The 20533-nt window shown below is 38.4% G+C and overlaps 1 protein-coding gene across 2 annotated transcripts in view; it reads right to left on the bottom strand.

The window, feature by feature from the left end:
* Nucleotides 1–20533, bottom strand: part of Rc3h1 (ring finger and CCCH-type domains 1) — an 87307-nt gene that overhangs the window by 18455 nt on the left and 48319 nt on the right. For both annotated transcript variants that reach the window (XM_048356462.1, XM_048356461.1), the window contains exons 7-13: nt 20238–20370; nt 14777–14895; nt 11960–12072; nt 7741–8022; nt 6710–6924; nt 2679–3049; nt 1863–2030 (exon numbers count right to left, since the gene is read on the bottom strand). In XM_048356462.1, coding sequence (XP_048212419.1) covers nt 1863–2030; nt 2679–3049; nt 6710–6924; nt 7741–8022; nt 11960–12072; nt 14777–14895; nt 20238–20370 — 1401 coding nt within the window. The remainder of the gene's footprint in view (nt 1–1862; nt 2031–2678; nt 3050–6709; nt 6925–7740; nt 8023–11959; nt 12073–14776; nt 14896–20237; nt 20371–20533) is intronic.

The raw sequence follows: 20533 nt of genomic DNA, 5'->3' as shown, positions 1-20533 counted from the left end.
TGGTGCTGAGGAATGGAACCCAGGGCTTCATGCATGTGAGGCAAGCACTCTACCACTAAGCCCAGCCCTCAATCAATGTGTCTTTCAGTAACATCTCAAGAAAACAAGAACATTAAAAACTATTTTATATGCTCTCTATAATAAGTGATGACATACCAAATCTTTACTCATATCTCTGTCTATGTAACTTAGGATGGCTTTGCACTTGAGGTCTTCATGACATTCTGTTGTGATTACCAGAGTGCACCATTGTAGCCAGCAAATAGTTTATATATTGAATAAATTTGAAACTGTAGGTTGACTCATGAGGTAAAAAAGTAAGATGCCTGCTGGGTGCCAGTGGCCTCACACCTATAATCTTAGAGACACAGAAGGCATTGTGGTTTGAAGCTAGCTCATGCAGACAAATCGGAGAGACTTTCATCCCCAATTAACTAGCAAAAAGCTAGAATGTATGGTTCAAATAACAGAGCATCAGTCATTAGCAAATAAACTGAGTGTGGGGAAGCCCTGAGTCCAAACCCTGGTATACCAGCACCAAAACAAACAAGACTTTTCTTATCTTAATAACAAATAGAACATAACATTTCAAGCTGGGCATTGGTGGCTCACCCCTGTAATTCTAGCTACTCAGGAGGCTTGGATCTGAGGATCATGGTTCAAAGCCAGCCTAGGCAGGAAAGTGTATGAGACTCTTCTCTCCAGTTAAATTAGAAAAAGCCAGAAGTGGCAATGTGGCTCAAGTGGGAGAATTATAGCCTTGAGCAAAAGGAGCTCAGGGACAGTGCCCAGGCCTACAGTTCAAAAAGATTCTCATTTAAAATAGTTTCAAGAAACTATTAATCATCTAAATAAATAGGTTGAGGAGTACATCATATTCAAGGACACTTGATACTAGAAATATGTAATCACTTCGCTCATTAATTTAAAGTGACACTATCCAATGGGAATACAATGGATCCATAGATGTAATTTAAAATGTTCTAGCCAAACATTAAAAACAAGTGAAATTAATCTTAATAAAATTGTTTAACCTTATATCATATATATTAAAATATTAATGAAATATTTTACTTCTTTGATTTTAAATCTTTGGATCTAGAATATATTTTATGTTTATAGAACATCTGAATTTGGACATTTTATACACACAATATCCACATGTAGCTAATGGCTACCAATATTGACTAGTACAATCTAGAGATTCAATGCATTCTAATCAAAACTCTCTTCTCACCCTTTCCTTTTCCCTCTCCCTCTCCTCATCCTTCCCCCTTCTTCCTTAAAGGTGCTGCAATGAAATACAGGATTGTGCATATGTCAAGAAACATGAATTACATCTCTGGCCCCAACATGTTAATTTTTAATAAATGTACACCAACGTATGTCAAACGTTAAAACTACATTAAGAGAATGTTGGTATAAAGATGGAAATAGACCAATAAAACAGAATAGAGTCCAGAAACATATATAAATAACTAATAATAATAATGTTTTTGAAGCAGGGCCTCACTACATAGTTTAGGGTGGCCTTGAACTCAGTATACTCCAGTCTTAAGTCTCCTGAGAGCTAGTATTGCAGACATTTGTCACCATATTCAGTATGGTCACATAATGATGACAAGGGAGACTGATGTAGGACAGTGAAGAAAGGATGTTCATATCATTAAATGGTACAGAGTACTTATGGAAAAACATCAACCTTAACTCCTAATATAGTCTATATAAAAAATTAGTTCTAAAGGAATTGTAGATCCGAATGTGAAATAAAATAAATAGCCCTTGGAAGAAAACATAGGAAAATACATTCATCATCTTAAGAATAGGTAAATACAACACAAAAATTTATAATGACTGCTTACTTCCTCTTGATGGAATGCAGGAGGCAATGTTGGTGAAGGTGCAAAAGGAGGTGGAGAGATAACTTTTCTTTCCTCAAGTTGGGCCATTATTTCCTTTCTTCGGCGATGTAGCTCATCCAGACTAGGGTGGGGTTGTGAAGGAGGAGGAAGTCGACTATATGGAGGTTCCTGAAATTGGAAAGGTAAGTTAAAATTGACAAAGACTCTCAGAATACATTAATTCATTAAGCATATATTTTAAATTAGAAGTTTACTTATCTTAAATATTTCAAAATATCAAGATTTATAAGAATAAAGAACAAAATGAAAAACAAGCACACCAAAACATTCAAGATCTCCCAAAGAGGTAAATTTCAGTTTATTTTTCTTGGCTAGAAATCATCATTTTCTCAAGAGATATAAAATTCATAATAAAACTAACCAAATAAATTACACAAACTGGTTTCATTAGTAGTTTTTTTCCTTGGCCAGTCCTGGGGCTTGGACTCAGGGCCTGAGCACTGTCCCTGGCTTCTTTTTGCTCAAGGCTACCACTCTGCTACTTGAGTCACGGCGCCACTTCTGGCCATTTTCTATATATGTGGTGCTGGGGAATTGAACCCAGGGCCTCATGTATATGGGGCAAGCACTCTTGCCACTAGGCCATATCCCCAGCCTCTTCATTAGTAATTTTAAAAAGCAACCTACTCAAATTTTGAAAATATTTAAAACAAAACTTTTTCCTATAAAACAGAGATGTTATACTACTGCAAAAAAAAAAAAAAGAAATCACAATAAGAAATTAAGTCTATGGAATAAGAAAAAAATACAACATACTCTGGGGTATGAAGGTCTGATCTGGGTTGGATGAGGAGCCACTGGATAGTAACCCTCCACCTGCTGGTATCTTTCTCTGGATTCTGGTACATAGGATGGTACTGCTGCAGGTGGAATCTCAATAGGTACAGGGCTTTCTCGGAAAATCTCCTCTCTTGTATAAGACTGAGCAGGATATACTCGACGGCTATCATAGTGAGGTGGATACATAGGTGGGTACTGTTGTGGTTGTGTGCCATACTGAGAGTTTATGACACGATCTTGGAGGTAGGGTGAATAATGATCCAAGTAGGGAGGACCAGGTTCAGGAGCAGATGGAGGAGGTCGGACAAAACGGGACACACACTGTGGTGGTGGAGTATAGTACATACCTGTGCAATAAAAGAACCAGAAACAACAATGAACCAACCTCTATTTTCTTCCTGTTAAAATTCTGAAACACTGAAATATTAATAATCTAGATGTTTTCTTAGAACTTTCTTCTACCTTACATAGTTAGGTTAGCTTTATGAGAAATAAAACAAGAAAAAGCCATTGTTAGGGAGAAAGGTATATGTCAGTGATGAGTACTTGTCTAACATGGCAATGGCCTGGGTTCAATCCTCAGCAACCCTACCACAAATTACCCTCTCCTGTCCTCCCTCCCCCCCAAAAGAACTTTAAAAATAACTGAAAAATAATCTACTTATATGCCATAATAGATTGGCTTTTATATTGTTTAATTGCAATGTGGACATTGGAAAACAAAAAAATTGTATTTCACAGTATTTTTTTTTTTTTTTTTTTTGCCAGTCTGGGGCTTGAACTCAGGGCCTGGGTACTGTCCTTGAGCTTCTTTTGCTTAAGGTTGTTAGCACTCCACCACTTGAGCCACAGCACCATTTCTGGCCTTTTCTGCTTATGTGGTGCTGAGGAATCAAACCCAGGGCTTCATCATGCATGGTAGGCAAGCACTCTACCACTAAGTTACATTCCCAAGCCTCACAATAATTTTTTGATATTCAAGTTCTACGGAAGTAATTGGATTAAAAACTGAATCAAATGTGAAGAGATGTGGCTACAAAAGGCCTTTTTTTTTTTTGTGGAATGGGGGACTGAACGCAGGGCCTTGCGCTTGCAAGGCAGGGTCCCATCGTTTAATCCCACAAAAGGTCCACTTTTGCTAGTGCAGATCTAGTAACTACTATTTGGTCCTAAAGTTTTTAAGAGATCATTTAAGGCAGTAGCTTTTCAATGTCTAGATTCTGCATGGAACCATCAGTTAGGATAGAAGTTTTCTTTTCTTTCCTTTTTTAAAAAAATTGTTTTAATGTAGTTGCTATACAGAGAGGTTAGAGTTACATGAATCTAGTACAATCAGTACAATTCTTTTTTTTTTTTTTTTTTTTTTTTTTTTGCCAGTTCTGGGGCTTGGACTTAGAGCCTGAGCATTGTCCCTGGCCTCTTTTTTGCTCAAAGCTAATACCCTACCACTTAAGCCACAGCACCACTTCTGGCCTTTTCTATATATGAGGTGCTGAGGAATCGAACCTAGGGCTTCATGTATGCAAGGCAAGCACCACTAGGCCATATTCCCAGCCTGGTACAATTCCTTTTGAACCATTTTTCCCCTTCTGTCACTCTCTCCCAACCTTTCCTTCCTGTCTCCACCCTTAAGATATCTAGTTCATTTTCTGGTATCACCACTGTATTTGTTCACCTCTGTTCCGGCTTTTATATGCCTTCTCTTACCCTCCCAAATACAAAGTAACAAACAATACAAAAGGAAAAGAGAACAAAACCATAAAATATTATTTTATATGATTATCAGGACAGAAGTTTTCCAATTCTGTTTCTTAAATGGAGTGGATTCCCTCCTAGGCTAGTTATATAGTGTTGTTCTTATGCTCATTCCTAAAGAGCTAGTTTAAACCTACTTTTACGTCTAATATATATTTTTTTTTTTGGCCAGTCCTGGGCCTTGGACTCAGGGCCTGAGCACTGTCCCTGGCTTCTTCCCGCTCAAGGCTAGCACTCCGCCACTTGAGCCACAGCGCCGCTTCTGGCCGTTTTCTGTATATGTGGTGCTGGGGAATCGAACCTAGGGCCTCGTGTATCCGAGGCAGGCACTCTTGCCACTAGGCTATATCCCCAGCCCCTACGTCTAATATTTTAACTACTCAAATCCTACACTTGCATTTTGCTTAATATAGCTAGAATAATTTCTGTTATCTGCAACTGACTATTGCAACTGGCTGTTATCTGCAACTGATGTGGTGTTGTACACTGGACATCTCAAAGGTAAATGGAAGATATCTTTAATCAATAAACATACTAAGAAATAATGGATAATTATATTGCCTCTGGTAGTAAAAATCATTGTTTATTTTACATATAAATTATACATGTAAAACCTTAGTCATGGGCATTCTTTCACTCTCCACACATGGTATTAACATTAAATCTGGCTAATTTTTGTGAGTCTGTATATTTTCTAAGTCCCCTCTTTATCATCATCCTAATCCAGGTTTGGATAATCACACCTTCATTATTGATTAAGAGCTTTTTTTGGGTACTGGTCCTGGGGTTTGAACTCAGGGCATGGGCATTGTCCCTGGGGCTTTTTTTTTGGCTCAATGTTCTACCACTTGAGCTACGCTCCACTTCCAGCTTTTTGGGTAGTTGACCAAATAGAGATAAGGGTCTCACTGACTTTCCTGCCTGGGCTGGCTTTGAATCTTGAACCCTAGATCTCATCTGCCTAAGTAGCTAGAATTACAGATATGAGGCACCAGTGGCCAGTGATTAGAGCTTCTTAACGTCTCAACTCTAGATGCTAATCTTTTTACTCCCAATTCCTCTATTTGGAATATTTTTCTTACTATATAGGCTGGCCTAGAACCTGCAGTCTTTCTGCCTCATTTTCCCAGGTCCTAGGATTACAGAAGTGTGTTCCCACATATGGTTCCATGATGTCTTTTTGATTCCTCAAGTTTACAATGATTTCTTTTGAGCCCCACAGTCAGTTTCTTAAGGCACTAAATTTCTTAAGCCATCAAAATTGGTCAATCTTTCACATATTTATATATTATATATAAGAGAGTGTTTGACTATGTAACAGTCAGACTTGATATCCAAGTGATGAGATTACAAGTGTGTACCACCACATACCCCCTATTCTTTGTTATTAAATTGAGTTTATACTATAAGCTCTCTAAAAGGCATGTAAGGGGGCTGGGAATATGGCCTAGTGGTAGAGTGTTTGCCTTCCATACACAAAGCCCTGGGTTCAATTCCTCAGCACCACATATATAGAAAAGGCCAGAAGTGGTGCTGTAGCTCAAGTGGTAGAGTGCTAGTCTTGAACAAAAAGAACCCAGGGGCAGTGCTCAGGCCCTGAGTCCAAGTCCCAGGACTAGCAAAAAAAAAAAAAAAAAAAAAAAAAAAAAAAGGCATGCAGCATTTTGTTAATATATTTATAGGGCTTAGAAAACTAATGATAATTAGAAAGAAAAAATATATCCTGTGCATTTTAATTTGTATCAACTACATAGTAATTCTTATTTTTTTCATTCACATAGAAAATTCTGGTCAGAATAGATTCTACATATAATCAGCAGATTTCCATGGCTTGGATAAGTGACATTATTTAGATAAATATATGAAGAGGGCTGGGAATGTGGCTTAGTGGTAGAGAGCTTGCCTGGCATGCATGAAACCCCAGGTTCAATTCCTCAGTACCACATAAACAGAGAAAGGCGGAATTGGTGCTGTGGCTCAAGTGGGAATGCTAGCTTTGAGCAAAAGAAACTCAGGGACGGTGCCTAGGCTCTGAGTTCAAGCCCAGGACTGGCATAAAAATAAATAAATATATGAAGAAATTTATTTTATACTGCAAAAACCAATTTAATTAATTGCTGATAATGGGTCTATTTTTCAAAAGTATTAAACTGTATTTATTTAAAAGAAGCTACTATGTAAGTTAGCACTCTTACGTACATAGTTTTCATACCTCCTAAAAATGTAAATGAAATAAATGAAAGATTGATTACCCTGCTGATAAGGTGCTGGTTCAAATGGTGGTGCAGCTCCTCGAGGATCCTGATAATAGACATCTGCTTGTTGTGCTGGATATAACTGAGAACCTCGTGGTACCATTTGAAGTGGTTTGGTGATAGGCATGGGAGGCAAGTCTGCTGGCCCTCTTGGGGGTATAGGATGTGGATTCACAGGTAAGGCAGAAATGCTCTTAGGGACAGATTCCAGCCTAAGGAACAAGATAATGCAAGGTAAGCTTAATTTCTCTAAAATAAGTTTGTGGGCTGGTCCTAGGATTTGAACTCATGGCCTCTGCACTGTCTCTGACCTATTTTGCTTAGGAATAATGCTCTATCACTTGAGCCACAGTTTCACTTCCAGTTTTCTGGTGATTAACTGGAGATAAAAGTCTCAGAGACCTTTCTTCTCAGGCTGGCTTTGAACAACAATGCTCAGATCTCAGACTCCTGAGGACCTAGGATTACAGGTGTGAGCTATTGGTGCCTGGTTAAAATACTTATAAATAATTTCATGTGAAAAATATTGCCACTATTTTGGAAACTAATTTATTCTGTCAGTCAAGCCTTTCTACAAAAATTGCAATTATTAGCACTAGTGGCTCATGCCTCTAATCCTAGCTACTCAAGAAGCTAAGATCTGAGGACTGCAGTTCAAATCCAGGCCAGGCAGGAGCTCCAGTTAACCACCAAAAAGTCAGAAGTGGACCTGTGGCTCAAGTGGTAGAGTGCTAGCCTTGAACAAAAGTAACAGCTCAGGAACAGCATCCAGCATCCAGGCCTTATGTCCAAGGCCCATGACAACCACACAAAAAAAAAAAAAAAAAGGAGAAAAATTGCAAAGACTGATTTTTTTTTAAACCAACAATAACTGTTTCTTAAAAATCACTCATCAGCAAAATCAAAGTAAAAGGTAACAAAATAAAGGCAAAAATTACACTTTTTCCCTCCTTCAAAAGATTATTTCTTCTTCCTTCTACTTTATGTTTATAAAGAAGCAACTTTAAAGCTCAGGAACAATGACATACACGTCAGGAGGGGATCCAGGAGCACTACTGCTCAGATGATCTATCTTTCCAGGCTTCAGACTAGAATCATAGCTAGCATCTGTCCCACGTGGAATCAGCTGTGTTACTGCATTCCCTGATGATACAATTCCATTTGGCAGAGCAGAGGGTTTCCTGCTAGGAAGATCCACTGCGCCTTCATCTGGAAGCATAGCTGCTGAAGGCAGGCCCACCTCATTAAGTTGACCCAAGGAGGCACTCAGGAGTTTTCTGGGAACCAGACGTTTGTTCATTTTACGAAATCTATATTTAAAAAAGCAAAGGCAAGAACTAAATATAAAGGAAAAGCCATGCACAAAAACAGAACATCCATGGAACAGACCCAGAAATAAAGACCACATACTTCTAGTTATCTGATAATTGATAAGGGAGTCAAAGATTACAGTGGAAAAAATAAAGACTGTTCAATAATTGGTACTGGGAAAACTGGGCAACCACATGCAGAAAACTAAAAGGTGGATCTCTGTTTTGTTACCATGCACTAATATCAACTCAAAGAGGATCAAATACTTCAATGCCATACCAAAAAATTTGAAATTATGGCAAGAAGTAGAAAAAACACTGGCAAAGGCGTAAATTTTTTGAAAAGTCCAGGGGCCAGCAGATAGGAGAGAGATGTGACAAAAGAGATTACACCAAAATAAAAAAGTTTCTGCACAGCAAATGACATGGTTCCTAAACCAGAAAGATAGCCAAAACAGTGGGAGAATATCTTTACCAGCAATACATCTGACAAGGCCTAACTAGTATCCAACAAGAAGATCAAGAAATTATCCCCTCTCAAAGCTAATAAACCAATTACTAAATAAGCAAAGGAGCTCAGGAGAGACTTCTCAGAAGAAGAGGTAAGAATGTCAAACAAACATATGAGGAAATGGTCAACATCACTGGCCACAGAAGAAATGTAAATCAAAACAACTTTGAGACTCCATCTCACCCCAGTAAGATCAGCCAACATTGTGAATTTGAACAACAAATGTCGGCAGGGATGTGGGGGAAAAGGAACCACACTGCACTGTTGGTAGAAATGTAAACTAACACAACCACTCTGGACAGCAGTTTGGAGGCTCCTCAAAAAATTAAACATAGATCTCCTACAACCCAGCCATACCACTCCTGGGCATCTACCCAGAATATCATTAAGTGGGGATACTATAATGACACTTGCACATCCATGTTCAGTGCTGCACTATTCACAATAGCCAAGTTGTGTGAACAGTCTAGATGCCCTACAATAGATGAGTGGATCAAAAAATGAAGTACTTAAACACAATGGAATTTTACACAGCCATTAGAAAGAATAATACTATGTCATTTGCAGTGAAATGGATGGACTTAGAACAAATCATGTGAAATGAGAGAAGCCAAGTTCAGAGAGACAAATGGCAAGTTTACTTCATATGCGGAACCTAGATTTAAAATACACTAGGACATGATAAATTATACAGGACTGAAGCCATTCAAACACAATGGGACCAAAAAAGGATACTCTTAGGAGAGGAACACAAAGACAAAATACCAGTGTACCGGGGCTGGGAATATGGCCTAGTGGCAAGAGTGCTTGCCTTGTATACATGAAGCCCTGGGTTTGATTCCCCAGTACCACATATATAGAAAACGGCCAGAAGGGGCGCTGTGGCTCAAGTGGCAGAGTGCTAGCCTTGAGCAAAAAGAAGCCAGGGACAGTGCTCAGGCCCTGAGTCCAAGGCCCAGGACTGGCAAAAATAAATAAATAAATAGATAGATAGATAAACAAACACCAGTGTACCACTGATCATATAAAATATTATGTACTGAAATAAACTCCAGGAAACTAAAACAAGGTTTTCTTTGTTGTTGTTTTTGTTCTCTTTTTGTTTTATTAATTTACCTGTCTTTTGAAGTATAAGTGGAGGCACAGGAATGGACAAACAAATGTAGCAGTGGTACTCACTAGACATTATGTTGAAAATGAACTGCAGCCAAGCACTGCTGGTTCATGACTGCAATCCTAGCTACTCAGGAGGCTGATATCTGAGGATCGCAGTTCAAAGCCAGTCCTGGCAGAAAAGTCAGTGAGACTCTTATCTCCAATTAACCAACAAGAAACCGGAAGTGTCTATATGGCTCAAAGTGGCAGAGTGCTAACTTTGAGCAAAAGAGCTGAGGGTCAGTGCTGTGCCCAGCCCTGAGTTCAAGCTCCACAATCAACAAAAAAAGAAAGAAAAAAAGAAAATTAACTATACCTGTGGGTGGAGACAGGAAGGAAAACTGGGAGAGAGTGAAGGAAGGGGTGACAAGGTTCAAAAAGAAATGCATTCATTATCTGACTTATGAAACCATGACCCTTCTGTATATCACCTTTATAATAATAGTTTAAAAAGGAAAAAAGTAAGAAAAGCCAAGAAGAAAAATGTACTTAATATTATTTTCTAGAAATTTTCTCGCCCAGGTAAGAACCAAGACTATACTCTAAAAATAAGGCAGAAGGTGGAGCTAAGGAGTATGTGCCAGCCTAGTAGGTGCAAGACCCTGAGTTCACATCACAAATACTATCCAAAAAGGAGAGAGAAAAAAAAAAAAACAACAAACCCCAAATCCACTGGCTCTATCAACCTGAGAAGTACATGTATATATTTTGTATTAAACTCCAAGTGGCAAGACACGCTGATTAAAGCACAAAATTCATTACAACAAACACTTATAACATTACAAATCATGTTAATACTTATTACAATATGTTGAAATTTCAATTTCTAGAACTTATTTGAAGAATGGTAGCATAATCATCAGAAGACAGCCTGAGATATATTCAAAATAATCAAAATACTTTTTCTTAAGATAATTAAAAATTAAGAATAAGCCAAGAGCAAGTAATTCTACAAAGATGAGGTCAGAGGATCATGATTATAGTCTGGAGCTAGCTTAGCAAGAAAAGTCTTTGAGATTCCATCTCCAAAATAATAATGAAAAAAAGCAGGGCTGGAGTGGCTCAAGCAGTAAAGCATCAGATGAATAAGCAAGTTGATTAGGTAGGAAGCCCTGAGTTCAAACCAGTATGCACAGACAAAAACAAATAAATAAAAGAATATAATGTGGGCATGGTAACAAATATAACCATACTAAGCTCAATGACAGCATGAGCCTACAGGAGGCTGTACCAAAAATAAAGTACTATGGAATACTACAAAAAGTTTACTACTTACTACCCTAAAAAGCAAAACCACCTCCCCCAAATAATTAAGAATACCGACTTCTACCAAATGCTGATTCTAGGAGTGCCTACATAAAGTTGAAGTAGGTGAATACAAACAATATAGTGCAATGACCAAATTTAAACAGATGTTATTGTAAAAGAAGGCACGCAGATTCTAAATATAACAGAAGGAAAAACAAAACAATAGGGCCATCAAATTCCAGCATCCTTGTCTTGAACAATGAAAACAAACCTATTTAGAACTGCTAGGGCCATTAGTAAATGTATTAACAAAAATAATTAGAATTGATGAAAATCGGGCTGGGGATATGGCCTACTGGCAAAAGTGCTTGCCTCACATACATGAAGCCCTGGGTTCAATTTCCCAGCACCACATATATGGAAAACGGCCAGAAGCAGCGCTGTGGCTCAAGTGGCAGAGTGCTAGCCTTGAGCAAAAAGAAGCCAGGACAGTGCTCAGGCCCTAAGTCCAAGGACTGGCAAAAAAAAAAAAAAAAAAAATGATGAAAATCACTACAAATTTAGGATTTTTTTTGGTAGTGAAAAATGACCCATGTTGAGATTTTTGTAAATTATAAAATAGTTTACAGGGGCTGGGAATGTGGCTTAGCAGTAGAGTGCTTGCCTAGCATGCATGAAGCCATGGTTTCTGTTCCTCAGCACCACATAAACAGAAAAAGCCAGAAGTGGTGCTGGGGCTCAAGTGGTAAAGTGCTAGCCTTGAGCAAAAGGAAGCCTGGGACAGTGCTCAGGCCCTGAGCTTAAGCTCCAGGACTGGCAAACAAAAACAAACAAATAAAATAGTTTCCAGGATAATGTAATAAAAGCCAAAGAAACTTAAAAAAATAAATATTATATATTAATTATAAAAACTTCCTATTCATTGAAGAGAATGCAACTCTTCTTTTTGTATTTCTCAAAGTCAGCAAACTGTTCTAGTTATACCTTACCCCAAAGGTTTAGTCTCATAATTTTCATACTTACTTTTCCAGTTCCTCTTGTGAGTGTGCAAATGTACAGCTGGCACCTCGAGGGCATCCTCCTCTCTGCTTCATATCTCGACACATATAGGTTTTATATTTGCTATGCTGTGGAGGCTAAGACCAGAATAAAAATATAGCATATAAAACAAAAGCCACCAAAACAAAATAAGTCTAATTTTGTGTTGTCAGTTTACTATTTTGATAATCGAGGTGAATAATTTATGGATTAAATCTCATGCTTAAACTATTCAGAGCAGAGGTGCTGGAAAAATTGTTCTGCCTGATTCTCAGAGTTCAAAAATAACTTAATAAGTAGTCCTTAAAAAGTAGTCTGGGGACTGGGAATATGGCCTAGAGGCAAGAGTGCTTGCCTCATATACATGAAGCCCTGGTTCGATTCCTCAGCACCACATATATAGAAAATGGCCAGAAGTAACGCTGTGGCTCAAGTGGCAGAGTGCTAGCCTTGAGCAAAAAGAAGCCAGGGACAGTGCTTAGGCCTTGAGTTCAAGGCCTGGCCCAGGACTGGCCAAAAAAAATAGTCTGGATTTTTTTGGATATGCTGATATTTAATTTCATACTTGTAGTTATATAAATTCTTGAATAAATCTCAGAAAAGCTTTATGATCTTTCCAAGCTTAATCATGGAAAAAACACTGGAGTTAACACTTTCAAATGTATCAACTCTTCTAATGTCTGTTCTACATCATGTTCAGGTAGCTATACATATTTGTATAAAAACACACACAAAAAAAACAGACAAAGGCCCTATAACCAGATAGGGGGAGAGGGGGTATGACTGGCCTACAGGTCATACAAGGTCTGCAAAATCATTTGATACCTGGCAGGACAGACATGTATGCTTCTCAAGTGCTTTTCATTAGTTCCTGGAGCCTTTGCCTATAATGGTAATTTTGTGTGGCCCGTGAAGAAAAAAGGTTCCCTATCTCTACTATGCGTAGGAATTTACTAAGGAGCCAGGTTCCAGTGGCTCACATAATCCTAGCTACTCAGAAGGCTGAGATCTGAGGACTGAGTTCTGAACCACAGGGCATGAGAGGGAAGTGTGAGACTCTTAGCTTCCAATTACCAGTACAGGTGCAAACACGCACTCATGCACACACACAATTTACTCAGGAGTTGGGTGCTGGTGCCTCATGCCTATAATCCTAGTTCATCAGGATGCAGAGACCTAGTAGCCCAGGCAGAGAAATTTTTGACATCCGTTTACAATTAACCAGCAAAATATAAGTCTGAAGGCATGGCTCAAGAGGTATAGTGCCAGTCATGAGCCAGTAAGCCGAACAAGAGTGCAAGGCCCTAAGTTCAAGTTCTGGAACTAGCATATGCACTCTCACACATCCAAATTTACCTAGGACCTAAAAATCTTCAAAGATACCAATTATACTGATTATTTACAACTCAAGCATAAGGCAGGAAGATGTTTTTGGATGTTAATATCAAATACAACACTAAACACAATTCAGTGTGTCTTATTACTTTATGCAATACTTTGAAGATGTTTCATTTTGCTATTTTCCATGATGCAGTTAAAACTTGGAGGTTTTTCTTATTTCTTAATGATAACATAAAGCTCCAGTCAGTGTTTAGACTGATTACAATCAAATTATTCTACTTAGTAGACACAGACTTTTTGTATTTCTTGACTTTCCAAAGAAAACATGATATGTTAAATAGTCAAATGTAACAATTTACCCAATTCAGGTAAATAATGAGTTTTTGTTTGTTTTTGCTTTAACAGAGCTGAGGACAGAACTCATGGCCTTGCACACGCCAGAAAAGTACTCTTCCATTGAGCTAAATGCTCAACCCCAAAATAACAATTTTAAGTTTACAGACTTACCACTACAAAATGAAAACTCTTATGAACCTAAAATAAATCCTGAAGATAAACTAAAATTATTGGCAGTAACATAATTTTATTTTGCTGTTACCTAGCTCATTTAAAAACATTTGAGGGGCTGAGAATATGGCCTAGTGGCAAGAGTGCTTGACTCATATACATAAGCCCTGGGTTCAATTCCTCAGCACCACATATATAGAAAAGGCCAGAAGTGGCACTGTGGCTCAAGTGGCAGAGTGCTAGCCTTGAGCAAAAAGAAGCCAGGGACAGTGCTTAGGCCCTGAGTTCAAGCCCCAGGACTGGCAAAAAAAAAATTTTTTTTTTTTTTTGAGAAAAAAGGGGCAGTCATGTTGGTGCATACCTATAACCACAGATATTTTCAGGAGGCAGAGATTGGAGGATCTGTTCAAGACACCAGAAAAAATTTAAGACTTCACCTCAACAAGCTGGGAATGTTCATGTCTGTATTCCCAGCTATGTAAGAGACCTAGATAGAAGGAGTACAGTCCAAAAAGTGTGAGATCCTATCTGAAAAGTAACTATACAAAAAAATGGCTGGGATATGACTCAAGTGGTGAATTGCCTGTCTAACAAGTACAAGGTCCTAAGTTCAAACCCTAGTCCCATACGGAGGAAAACAACTGAAAATGATTTGGCCCACTAGCATAAGAGACATTATGGAATCTATACATATGAGAACCATAGTTAACATACACCATGACTAGTAAAAAGTTCCTATATGGAAATGACTGAGAACATTAGAATAATTTTTATCCTATCAGAAAAATTACTGGATGCTAACCATGGTAATTTACAGTTTCAACAGTGAAAGTTTCAAAATATTCATGTCATATCTTTTGGCTTTGTATTGGTAGGTTTATCCAAAGTCTCAAAATGTAGTTTCAAGGTATATTGGCAGTGGCTTACCTGTAAATTTTAGACTAGCCCTCTTACCTGTTGTTGATCTGCTCCTTTTTTGCTGTGATTCTGGATGTAATCAACCAGCCCATGTACCACTGTCCGCACAGCAACCAGTCCATTTTCCAGCTGTTCCCAAGTAGGAGGAGGAGCATCTGTACAATAAATTATTTTTTTAAAAAAAAACTGCTTAACTATAATGGTATTCAGTATTTTGCCAAATATTACACTAGCAAAGGAGTGCCATCACTCCAATAAAATCAAAGAATTATATAACTTTTCTGACAATAGCGTACACTTATCATTTTAAAGAATAGATAAATCACTTAAAAGCTTGGGTTTCAAACTAAAATAACCAGAAATAAAAGGAACTATGTAAGCCAGACAACAATGGCCAACTGTCATTAGACCATTGGTACTGAAGGGACTGAAGAGACAAAAGAAGGGACTAAGCAGAACTCAGGAGCAGGTCTTTTACCTAGGGGATTGTTATCACTCAGCTTTCATTTGTTTTGTAGAGATGCAAGACTGGCCTATTAGATACATTGTTTCCCAGGATCATCTGAAATCTGAGGTTCTTTCTTTTTTTTTATTTTGGCTGGTCCTGGGCCTTGAACTCTGGGTACTGACCCTAAACTCCTTTTGTTCAAGGCTCTACCACTTGAGCTACAGCACCACTTCTGGCTTTTTCTGTGATTAATTGGAAATAAGAATTTCAAAGATTTTCCTACCCAGCTGGCTTCCAACTGTGATCCTCAGATCTCAGCCTCATGAGTAGGTAGGATTACAGATTTGAGCCACCAACACCTGGTTTGCAATCTGAGATTTTAAGTAAGATTTATTAATTTTTCCTTCTTTCTTTTGTGATGCTGGAAATTAAATCCAAGACTGCACTATACTACTGAGCTATACCTTTGCTAAAATTTAAGTTTTTTGTTTTTTTTTTTTGGCCAGTCCTGGGCCTTGGGCTCAGGGCCTGAGCACTGTCCCTGGCTTCTTCCCGCTCAAGGCTAGCACTCTGCCACTTGAGCCACAGCGCCGCTTCTGGCCGTTTTCTGTATATGTGGTGCTGGGGAATCGAACCTAGGGCCTCGTGTATCCGAGGCAGGCACTCTTGCCACTAGGCTATATCCCCAGCCCTAAAATTTAAGTTTTTAAGCATTGGCACTTAACAGATAAATATAGAACACTACATAGACTAACACCATGTAAACCAGAGTTCAAGGCAAATGCCATATGGACCAGTCACAGACTGAAGTGGAGTTGATACCTGGCTGTTGAACCATTCATTATCCTCTAATCGCCACTTCCCAGGAAGCTAGTATACAACAGGCTTAAACCACCCTATTCAAGAGTTGGGTTTTTTTGGCCAGTCCTGGGGCTTGGACTCAGGGCCTGAGCACTGTCCCTGGCTTCTTTTTTGCTCAAGGCTAGCACTCTGCCACTTGAGCCACAGTGCCCCACTTCTGGCCTTTTCTATATATGTGGTGCTGAGGAATGGAACCCAGGGCTTCATGTATATAAGGCAAGCACTCTCGCCACTAGGTCACATTCCCAGGCCTCAAGGTATTTTTATAGTTGCTGGAGCTGCAATAGTGATCAGGACAAAAATCACCATTACATTTTAGGAGATCCAGACAATGAACAATATAAATGATATAGTAGAGTGCAATTAGAAAATGATACATAATAAGGCTATATGTAATTTTAGAAAGACTAGAGAAGGTCTTGAGAAGGTTATATTTGGTTAAAGACCTGAAAGATTGGGCTGGGGATATGGCCTAGTGGCAAGAGTGCTTGCCTCCTATACATGAGGCCCTGGGTTCAATTCCCCAGCACCACATATACAGAAAATGGCCAGAAGTGGCGCTGTGGCTCAAGTGGCAGAGTGCTAGCCTTGAGCAAAAAGAAGCCAGGAAGCCAGGGACAGTGCTCAGACCCTGAGCCAAGCCCCAGGACTGGCAAAAAAAAAAAAAAGACCTGAAAGATTGTTTTTGAACATATCTGGGAGATGGATGGGGGGGGGGGGGGACGGAGGGGGGACGGGGGGGGGGGAAAGAGTTATTCTATTTACATTAACAAATATGCAAATACCTTGATGTGGGAATGTAACTGTCAAGTTCCATGGCAGTGAAAAGTTTAGAAGACCAGACCATGTGAGGTCCTATAGTTCATGGAAAAGATTTTGGCTTTTATTCTAAGTGATGGAAAGCCACTGCAGAGAGTTATATCAGGGAAGGTAACAGGAAATCAATGGACTTGAAAGGGAAGGCCTACAGAATTTGTTAATGAATCAAATATACATCATGAAAGAAAGAAGAGTCAAAGATCTGGATAAAGTTTCTAGATTAGCAAATGAAGCACGGCACTGCCACTAAAAGATAAACAAAGAGCTCATTTGGGGCCAGATTAAATTTGAAATGCTCATTCAGCAAATCTGCTGGATAATGAGGCAGCAGTTGGACATTTCAAAAATTGTTTAGGAAAAAGATCTGGAACACATTGTTTCAGAATCTAAAAAATCATCAATTAAAACACATTTTTTGTATGTACAACCCAATGAGAAAATGGGCCATCAATTAAATTATAACATGTCATTGTAAAAATGTATTCAGTTTCAGAAATGCAAAGATTGGGAAAAAAAGATGGTTCTCAGAACTGAAGAGGTTGATATGATGTTATTCAGACCTATGAGATTAGCTGATATTATCTCACAAATGGGTATAAACACAGAGGTACAAGGATTAAAAACTGAAACACTCCAAAGGTCAGAAACTATAAAGATGTGAAACCAACAAAGGACATTGGAAGAGTCTAATAAAGAAGGGAATTAGAGGAAATAAGGGCTGTAGTGTCCTAGAAGCCAAAAAAAAAAAAAACTTTTTCCCCCAAAGAACAGAGAGTAGCCATATGATAGTGCTCACGCCTACAATCCTAGCTACTCAGGAGGCTAAGATCTGAGAGTCTGAAGCCAGTCTGGGCAGATGAATTCAAGAGACTCTTAGCACCAATTAACCAGCATAAAGCTGGAAATGGAGTTGTCACTTAAATGTTAGCCAGCCAGCCTTCATCAAGGGCCAAACAAGGCCAAGTTCAAACACCAATACATGATGAGGAAGAAGGGGAGAGGGGGTGGGGAAGAAGAATTGTGTTTGGAAAGTGAGTTCAAACAGTGCCATCAGAGCTGGTGACATGGTTCAGTGGTAGAACACTTGAAATAAAAAAATAAAGGATTGAATTTATCTCCTTTTTTTTTCTCTTTTTATAATGGGATTTGAACTCAGGGTTTCATGCTTGCTAGACAAACTCTAATGCTTGAGCCAGACCTTTTTTGTTCTAGCTATTCTTCAGATAGGGTTTTACTTTTTGTCCAGGATGGCCTGTATGGTCACTCCTTGCTTTCCACTGTAGCTGGGATGAGAAGTATATGCCACTATATCAAACTTTTGCTCTGTTTGTTTTTGTTTGCCAGTCCTGGGTCTTGAACTCAGGGCCTGAGCACTGCCCCTGGGTTCTTTTTGCTCAAGGCTAGCACTCTACCACTTGAGCCACAGTGCCAATTCCGGCTTTTTCTATATATGTGGTACTGAGGAATCAAACCAAAGGCTTCATGTATATGAGGTGAGCACTTTACCACTAGGCCATATACCCAGCCCCAAAGCTTGTGCTCTGTTGATATGAAGATTGGAAAAACTTTTTTTTTGCCCAGGTTGGGCCAGAATCACAATCTTCCTGATGAAGAAATATGTGACATTATGCCCAGTTATTGTTGAAATGGGGTTTTGAGCAAACTTTTTGCCTGGGTTAGCTTCAAATTACAATTACAGTTCCTTCTGATCACTTCTTCCTAAGCATCTAGGGTTACAAACATGATGTGCTACTGCTAGGCCCTAAGTTTTGATCCTAGGATCCGAAAAACAAAAGTAACAATGACAAAAATGGTACCATTAGAAGGAAATGGTATTAGGTAGATAAGATTTGGGGGGGAAAAAAGGTATGAGGAGAACAGCACATTTGTAGACTGACAGAGATACTATACTAGAGAAGGAAAAGTGATGACACAAAAAAGAGGACACTGGAGGCATACACTTGACAAGGTGAAAATAGTAGAGTAGCCGATTTATCTACTGCTACACAAGAACAGTAGAAAGGTTAGTATGGACTGTGGAATTCCTTTTTCAATTGCTCAGGATAGTTAAAGCGAGAAAAAGTTATTTAAGAACATACCTAATTTCTTTTGAGTGAAACAATTTGGGAAGTAAATTGACAAAAGTAGGGTAATGAAAGATGCTTCTGAATGCTAGCCATGAGTTTTCAACCTTATTTTACAAAAGCAATGGCATGTCACTGAAAATTTTAAGTGTAGAATAATATCAAACATGTGATTTACTTTGCAGCAGTAGGTGGAATAGATTGGAAGAAGGGGAAATTGTAAAGTATTAAGTCTTAGAGGAAAGGAATGAGGCTTTCAGTAAAGTAGCAATAATAGGTATGAGATATGTACTACAAGTGAAAGAAAAGATATAAAGCAAATTGGAAGACGCACAGGTAGAAAAGCAGGCATGAAATGAATATGACCTGACTTAAAACACAAACCAGATAATGAAGCTCAGCAAGCATTTGAAAAATAGATCAGGAGATTGAAGAAATAACAGTGGTAAGAGTACTGATAGTCAATTTCTATAAAGAGGTATTACTGATGCTACGAATAAAATTTCATCAACACAGATCAGAGAAGACATAAAATTCCAAGAGGACAAACTGATTATACCATTGTGGGCAGAAGAGGAAAAGACTCGTACAAGATAAAAGCAGCATTCAGGTCTAAAGAGAACATGAAAATGAATAAGAGTTTCTATACTAGAGTTTCTACACTAAAGATGTCAACATATCAGTAAACAATATCAAAGGCAGAAAGACAAATGAAATAATTTAAGGATGGACAAGAAGTCTTCGGAATGAAAGACTAGAAAATTACTAGTAAATATTAAGAGAATTTCAGTTCAGTAGTAGGACAGACACTGTGACAGTAGTGAAAGTATCTTAGATATAAGTATTGTCAAGGAGAAAAGATTTTCAGGTCCTTTGACCTCTTTAGGCCAAGAAGCAGAAAAATACTGACACAGTAAAGATGTGCAAGAGAGGGTATTTAATAACAAGATATCATGAAGAAGTAAAAAATGAGGTCAATGAAATGCAACTAAGACTATAGAAGATGAGAAAAACCTATTTGGGGGTTTTTTGAAAAAGAAACAGGAAAGGTAGAAAAGTACAATTTTGTGACAGAAGAAACATAAAGAAGCAAGAGAATCTATTTTCCAAGAAAGATGAGCATCACAATATTAAAAAGTATCAAGTTCAAGTGAGCTAATGAGATAGAGGGGTAAGATTTGAGGCAAAAACTAAAATTCTATAGAAAACTTCAAAAGATAATTTGACCAGCACTAGCAGCACTTAGGACACATGTAAGATACTCCACTAATTTCCTTGGGTTTACCTGGACTAGGGTCAATGTTTGCCAATAGCTCCAAATGGGGTCTTAGTCGGTTCAAGTTTGCTGGATCTCCAGTCCGCTGGAGAGCAATTGTTAGTTCCTGAACACTCTGGGCAAAAGAGGCTGGGGTCTGCAACTTTAAAAAACGAAGAAAAAAAATACATTTTACTTAAGAGTTCCATGATTATTTTGTAATTTAACATTTAAACATACCCTATGCTGCCAGACTGAACAATCTATTACCTTAACTAAACCAAACCTATCTGTAGCCATAGGCTGGCACATTGTATACAATATTC

Source organism: Perognathus longimembris, chromosome 11, assembly GCF_023159225.1.
Source record: "Perognathus longimembris pacificus isolate PPM17 chromosome 11, ASM2315922v1, whole genome shotgun sequence".
Lineage (NCBI taxonomy): Eukaryota > Metazoa > Chordata > Mammalia > Rodentia > Heteromyidae > Perognathus > Perognathus longimembris.
The sequence above is the reverse complement of the archived record's forward strand: the minus strand, read 5'-3'. Positions and strand labels throughout refer to the sequence as shown.